Raw genomic sequence first — 7685 nt, forward strand, 5'->3', positions numbered from 1 at the left:
TGACACATTCTCCCGGAGACTCAGATCCAGGGTTCCCCGATCATGGCTAGGAGACCCGTGATGGCGCCAGAAGTTTGAGGGAGTGAGTGGCCGCCGCCTTGATTGCCTCTTGTAGAGCTAACCCTAGGAAAATGTTCCCTGAGGATTCTTGTTATCTTTTTTTATGATGCAAGAGTTCAACATCTTACGAGTTTTCAAAATCTACAATAAAAAGTGCAGCATCATAGCAACAAATACCACAATAAAAACTGCAGACCATTATCTCACGAGTTTCGAGACACAAGTATCTAAGTTCTCAAGTTCGACTAAAGGTACGCCAATAACATCATGTTTTCTGAAGTAGAAAGAGTATGTACATATGGGAGCATCCAAATCAAACGAATTATCATGCCCACATGGGAAGAGACACGGATTTCTTATCTAGATATTCGAGACTTCTAACGTCAGCGGCCCACGGGCGTAAGATAATTACATGAGCCAACCGGGCCCACAATAACACCGCTGCAAAACTTGGTCAAGGCATCAGAACATGGCGGTGACCCGCAGAATAGTCCTAAGCTACAGGTGCTCCAAAAAACCTGTGCAAAAAGAGCTTTGCACGATTGTTGACGCCAAAGGCCTGCGATCAGCTCCCTATACGTTGAAGAGATATCCGAGATCTTCCACGGTGAGCCGAGTTGCGATGCCTCCTGTTTTCTCGTCGCCAAATGCTGATGCCACCATCTCCCTCTTTTTTGCCTGCCAACAGAAACATGCACATTTTGTCACAACAAAAAACAGGGGAAAAAATATGAAGGGGGCAATAAACACAAGCAGAGTGCCAACAAGTTCGGACAAAGTTATTACCTGCAGAGCTAAGATGCGATCTTCCACTGTGTCATTGACTGTGAATCGAGTGACAGTCACAGGACGGGTCTGGCCGATTCTGTGTGCTCTGTCAACCGCCTGGTCCTCAGCGTAAGGGTTCCACCAGGGATCGAGCATGATCACATGGCTAGCAGCTATCATGTTTAGACCAAGATTACCAGCCTTCAGTGACATGAGCATCACTCTTACCTGAATATAAGGAACAAGAACAGTTTTTTCTGATTATTTGTTGTTTGAATGGTGGAGATGAATTATTAATTTCTAAATGGTAAATGTAACAACGCTGAAAAAGAAAGGAGTAGAACGTACCGCTGGGTCAGCCTTAAACTCTTGCACTGCTTCTTCTCTATCGTCGAGGGACATTGACCCATCAAGCCTTCTGAAGTTTATGAAATTGCTATTCAGTGAAAGCTCCAGGACGTTCAGCATGCCAGTCCACTGGGAGAAGACTATTGCCTTAGGAGCATCACTATCAGTAGGGCCATGTGTGTTGAAGATTGATTTAAGCGTGTCAACGGCCGCCTTGATCTTCGATGAGATGTAACTGGCTTCGCAAATCGAGGATGATTCATCTGCTGCTGCTGCAGCAGCAGAACTATCTGCTCCTGCTGCTGCTGCTGCAGCTGCCGATGATGCAGAATTATCTGCTCCTGCTGCTGCTACTACTGCTGCCGATGATGCTGATGCTGACGCTGCAGAACTATTTCCTGCTGCTGCTGCTGCAGAACTAGTTATTGCATATGACTCCAACTCATCAGAGATACAGAGCCTTAATACTGGGCGTGAAAAAAGCAATTCAGAACTTAATTTCTGTTTGCAAACAGGGCAGACTTCCTCTTCACTTAAGCTCTCTTGTGCACATTCATAGCAGAAAATATGGCAGCATGTTGTTATTACAGCATTCTCAGGTGGTTCCTGCAAAATGAGGGAACAGAGTAAATTATTCTATACTCATTAAAATAGTTGTGAAAGAACAAATACTTCAGCTAAATAAAAACAAACCTTTGGTCCTGTGCGAGAGTCCATGTCGTTCTTTCTCTGCTCCTGCAAACAAATGAATATTTCAGAGGCAAGGTAACAATTTTTACACATACAGATGTTGACTAAATTTTACACGTACAAATGTTAAGTGACCAAGCTGCTTACCGCACATATCATACAAATTGGTCGCCGTACCTCCAGCTTTTCGAGCAAATTCATCACTATTTTCCTAGGAAGTTGTTTTGCCATTTCTATGGAAGCCGGGTCCGTATAATTTGCTTGATTGTCATCCTTCAGAAGATAAGGGTGATCACAAGCTTGCCGAAGCCGCAGCAGCAATACAAGAATGTTTGCATAGTTTTGTTTTATTGTTCCAGCAGCAGCAAATTCCTGGGTTATAAACAGGAAACATATGAGCATCACAAACAAAAGGATTTTTTGTGGGGAAAAAATAAAAATGGTATAAATTATTAAGAGCATTGAATGTTAAATTCAGACTGCTAAACATAATAGCTATAATATTAATGCAAATATTTTGATTATGTTCAGGAAGAGAAAATAGCGAAGGCATCGAACAATCCCTCTGAGACCAATACAGCATAAAAAGCTCATCAGATCAAAAGGTTCTATCAGTTAATATAAGACAACCGGGATAACAAATAGTTTGGGAAGTATCAATAGACAATATATAATCATGCTATTCTAAGAGATATTCTTGAAAGCCACAACTGAGTTGTGATAACTCAAAACTGAGCTGTTTTTCGACTTCAACGAGTGTGCAGGAGATACTGCTTTTGAGATTATACAACATTAATGCACCACAATTGCCAAAAGTTTAGATATGATCTAAACACAACATCCAACTGAGTGACCAAGGATATAAAAACTGAATAAAATTAAGTTTGTAAACTTGAACCTACCTTGAACTTTTCCCGAGAACCTTCTTCAAGAGCCAAATAGAAATACCGTTCCTCTTGTGTGAAATTTATTTTCTTCAGTTCAATTGTCTTTGGAGGTACTTTTATAATAGGTTCTCCATCAAGTAGTGTTTCTAATGGAAACAGTTCGTAAGTGAATCAATGCCAGAATATCACAACCAATGAAGAACCAAGTTACAGCTATGCGCACTTTAAGACACAAAACATGATGGAACTACTTTCCGAGTAAAGGAAGTAATATACACAAACATTATTATCTAAATAAAATCAAAAGGTGCTTACTGTCTAGATAGTTCCCTATATTTTTGTACTTTGTTCCCCCTCTCCTTCAGTTTCTAGTTTTGTTATGTATTTCATGGCTGGTGGAATGAGAGTAAATTATGCTAATAAATATACATATGAAAAAATGCATTTTCCAAGACAAAGGTGATAAATTCATGTTGCCATATATAGAATGTAAGTCAAATACGTATACATCTACAGATGATATAAAATTAATATCAATAGTTATCATAGATAACAAACAATTCTATAGGCAAAGGCATGTGGATTTACGCCTTTACGGCATGTAAGTGAAATACAGATAGATAGATAGATATAGACAAACTGTCAAAGAATTTTATATAGAATGTAAGTCAAATACGTATACATCTACAGATGATATAAAATTAATTTCAATAGTTATCATAGATAACAAACAATTCTATAGGCAAAGGCGTGTGGATTTACGCCTTTACGGCATATAGTACTTCCTCCGTCCCATAATATAAGAACGTTTTTGACACTAGTGTAGTGTTAAAAACGTTCTTATATTTTGGGACAGAGGGAGTAGATAACAAACAATTGCAGATAGATAGATATAGACAAACTGTCAAAGCATTTGATTTCACCTTTTGTGCGCCGCAACAGAATTATCTTCAAGACAGTTTGAAGTTTCTTATACCCCTGACTTGAGCCTCTAGATATTGGACCCTTTATCATCGAGCGGAACAAACTAAATGAAGAATATGGCTCATATTTTAAAAAGCGGAAATAACTGTACAGGTCGTCAATTGTATTTTGCATAGGTGTACCCGATAAGCACCATCTCCTTTTTGCTTTCAGTCCACAACAGGCTCTAGCAGATTTAGTCCGGTGATTTTTTATTGTTTGAGCTTCATCCAGCACAACTCTAAACCATCGCACCCTGGCAAGTGGACCACCATCCAGGTCAGCAGCTGAACTGTTAACCTTCTTTTTCTTTATTGCCTTTTTCTTGGTCTGTTTTGACAGTTTTCTTTTACGAGCAGCAAAATCTGGACATAACCCATACTTTTCATCGTTATTTGGCTCCATATCGTCATCAGAGTCTTGTTTGGGCACTTCTTGGCCTACAATAGTATATGTGGTGACAACAACATCATATTTTGCCAACTCAGTTGGTTTTGAAGTCCTTGAACCTCCATGATAAACCAAAACAGATAATCTGGAACTTTCAGCAACCTTGGCTTTGATCTCACTAGCCCACTGCTTAAGAATGCTAGCCGGGCAAACCACCAGTGTTCCTGCAGATGGTCTAGTAGCAGACCTGGAGGTTGATGCAGAGGATGGTAGATTCACTCGGCCCTTCTTCTTGGGCTCAACTTTAACAGTATTGGCCATTCTATTAAAAGCACTCCCCGACGAACTAGCACAGAGCTCATGATCAAGCCTATCTGAGGGTTCACCCTTGGGTTTGTTCTTGTCCATTGCCATCACTATATCATCATCATCATCAAGATCTAATGGCACAGAATTTTTACTGTCGGAATCAGCAGACATGAAGTTAAACTGTTGAACCCTCTCCTTTTGTATTAGGGCAATTGTTGATATTGTCTTCCCAAGACCCTGCATCATGGGAAATTATCTGGCACTAAGAAAGGAGAAATGGTAAAATAATTAACAGCAAGTGCAATAAGCTAGGAAATGAAAATAACCTGATCATCTGCCAAAATTCCACCTGGACAATGCGAACTATTCTCTTTGGAGAGCATCCAAGCTAATGCTATTCTCTGTCAAACATACAAGAACATAGCAGTGAACAGGATATCCAGAGTAAACATACCAATAACAACAGCTGAGGTTTTGGAAGATAAAGTTTACCTGGTGCTTAAGGAGTGATATGGACAAAACACCTTCAGGCAGATCTTCTTCCTTTGTTTCCTGACTGATATGCTGCATAAAAGTTTTGTTTACAATCCATAGTAACTAGAATCCGATCAAAGTCACCCGGCAATTAAAGCATATATGATCTCCACAGTGACTTGTAAAATTATATACCTGTAGGGCTTCTTCATATATAGCTCTCTCATCACAAGCAAGAGGCCTTTTTTCTGCGTTTGGTTGGCCTTGCATGCCAAAGCCATTGGAAACTTCAGGGTCATTATTAACTGGATTAAAGGAAGGCATTGATGGAGGAAACATCCTCTGTGAATGCAGGCCTTCATAAGCGTAGACATCATCTGACAATTACGAATGGTGAAAAAGCATCTTAATTAATCACAGTTTGCACCAGCATGAATATTTTTGTTCAAACTAAATGAATAAGGTACATACTACACACCGCTATCGCTATCAGTTTTGACGTTCTGGCTGGTACCAAAAGGAAGTTTCCAATCCATTGACGATGTAGATGAAAACATCCCAGTTCCACCATCAGCATAATTAAACCTTGCAGTAAGATCCTCCTCGTCACTCAAACTTGGATGACTGGTTGGAAATGATGGAGGCGGAGCCGAATACATATAGACATCATCATCTGACAAATTTGAACAGTGAAGAAACATTAATCTTGCTACTGGTCACAGGCTGCAGCGGTGCCCTTTTAAAAACTGTTAATTGTCAGAGTTAATCAAGGATAAATGCAGCGTACTCACCATCATCAATTTCCTGCTTGGTTTTACCGTATGATAGCATCAGCGAAGAACTTGAGAGAGGATAGATCCTGTGTGATGAACCAGCTGGAGATCTATAAGAGCATGAAGCGTGATTGCTACTTAACCAATCATCATCATCCAAAGTGATTGGCTGTTCTGCATTGTTCTTGGCAAACGGCGTGTTGAGTAAAAGAAGAGGGGAGTCAACACCGTCAATAGGAACAAGATTGTCTTTTCTGTCCTCTGAGCACAGATGCGTGATGTCTTTGCCTTTTGAACACAATTTAACATCGTCCTCACTATCTGAACACAAGTCAATAATCTCCATGTTGGTGGCGAACTCGTGACTATGCAAACTTGCCAACTATCTTGCGCAACGAGTCCAGAGGGGTCTTGTCGATTCAAGTGTCTAAATCCTGCAAGAAGCCAAGCAGACGTTAGCTGGCAATAATAACACCTGGAGTAAATAACAAACAAATGTGGGCAAGATAAACATGTGCAGGAAGCAGGTGGATAAACCTCTCCAACAACAATGCGTTCTAAAGGCACAACGGCGACCGGGATTGCAGCTAGGTAATTGCAGCCGCAAATTCAACGAAGAAGTACACTGAAACCTTAACCTTTTTTTTTCAAACCAAAGGCAGTACAGGAACAGAACAGTGTCGTCAGACAAGCACCGACTGAAACTACAGGTCGCAGCCGACTTATAATTTATATAAAGAAAACGATGGAGCAATCAAGAGAACCGAGTCGCGCACAAATCTACGGGACGCGCAATCCCAGTCGGCCTCGCCCACGATCGCCAAGAACTCCCCCGGCCGCCGATGCGACCGATTCCCAGCGCCCGACCTAGGCGAAATCGGCTAAAGGCCGCGGATTCAATACCGCTCTACATACGGACCAATTCCAATCAAACCCTTCCATCGAAAAGAATTCAAGAACGGCTCACGACGCCATTCCGTCCGAACCAAGATTCAAAAACTCACCCCCAAGAAAGCGACGGCGGGGAGAGGCCAGGCCGGAGCCCGCGCCGGGCCGCCCCGTAGACCGGGCCGCGCGGGCGGCGGGCGGAGATCGCCGGGGGCGCGGCGGGGCGGAGGGGGCGGGGCCAACGGAAACCTGGCGAGCTGCGCCAATCGGATCGTGGGCGAGGGGATTTAGGAGGGGCGGGCGAGCGGTTCGTTGGTGGCGGCGGGCGGGCGAGGCAGACCGAGCAGGGTGGGGGCGCGGCCTGGGACTTACGGGCGAGCGATGGTCGTGGTCGTCGCCCCCTCGGGTCCCTGTCGGGTGAGGCCGGTGCGTGGGGGCCCGCGTGTCAGCGGGCGCTCGTGGAGCGGGAAAGGGAACGTTCGGATTGGCTGGGGGGGGGTTTGGATTTCGGAAAGGCTTGTGGCGGAAGGAAACGCGGCGGTGAATGCTCGCGACGTGCCGTGACGTTGTACTTACCGTTGGTTGATTGACGCGTGTGACTCGTTGCTGATGAATTTTTTTGCTTTTGTGGAAAATCTAATGTGTGACCGTTCGCCCTCTGGCCAAAGAGAGAAACGGCATGCGTCGTCGTATTGAGGAGGAAGGAGATCGGTGGACATGGGAGGAAAATAGGAGGAATAAGCTTTCCGGCGATTGAACGGATGTGATGAGCAGAGTAAGGTGGTACATTTTCTTCTTTTGAGCAAACAAATTGACTTTTTTCAGAGAGAATTTTTCGATCCATTCATAATCAATAATTGCAACACAACCAGGTCCGTGGAACAACCAGCGACGCTACAAGCGCCGGAGCGAGCGATGGCGTGCCGATGTCATAGTTGTCCCGCCTCGGAGTCGGTCAAATCTTATTGTAGTAGATTGTAGTAAAGTTGTCATGCTAAGGTATCCTGTGACCAACCACCTAAGTAGCAATCATCGTCGCAACTCAAGCACCAAAGACAAAGGTATCACTCGTAAAAGTGATTTTCATCGTAGTACTAGCTCTTGCGTTAGGTGAAATCCAGCCAATTCGTGCAGC

At 43.2% G+C, this 7685-nt stretch overlaps 1 protein-coding gene across 1 annotated transcript; it reads right to left on the bottom strand.

Annotated features, from left to right (window-relative positions):
• Positions 1-284: 284 nt before the first annotated feature.
• LOC119356596 (helicase-like transcription factor CHR28) lies at positions 285-6792 on the bottom strand. Its single transcript, XM_037623576.1, has 13 exons — positions 6667-6792; positions 5681-6096; positions 5368-5562; positions 5085-5266; positions 4908-4979; positions 4742-4816; positions 3677-4652; positions 2769-2899; positions 2014-2238; positions 1870-1911; positions 1177-1782; positions 847-1056; positions 285-738 (listed from the first exon to the last, which is right to left on the bottom strand). Exons 2-13 carry the CDS (start codon positions 6006-6008, stop codon positions 634-636), a joined length of 3147 nt encoding a protein of 1048 aa, XP_037479473.1. The 5' UTR covers positions 6009-6096; positions 6667-6792; the 3' UTR covers positions 285-633.
• Positions 6793-7685: the final 893 nt, after the last annotated feature.

The sequence above is a fragment of the Triticum dicoccoides genome, chromosome 2A (genome assembly GCF_002162155.2).
Source record: "Triticum dicoccoides isolate Atlit2015 ecotype Zavitan chromosome 2A, WEW_v2.0, whole genome shotgun sequence".
NCBI lineage: Eukaryota > Viridiplantae > Streptophyta > Magnoliopsida > Poales > Poaceae > Triticum > Triticum dicoccoides.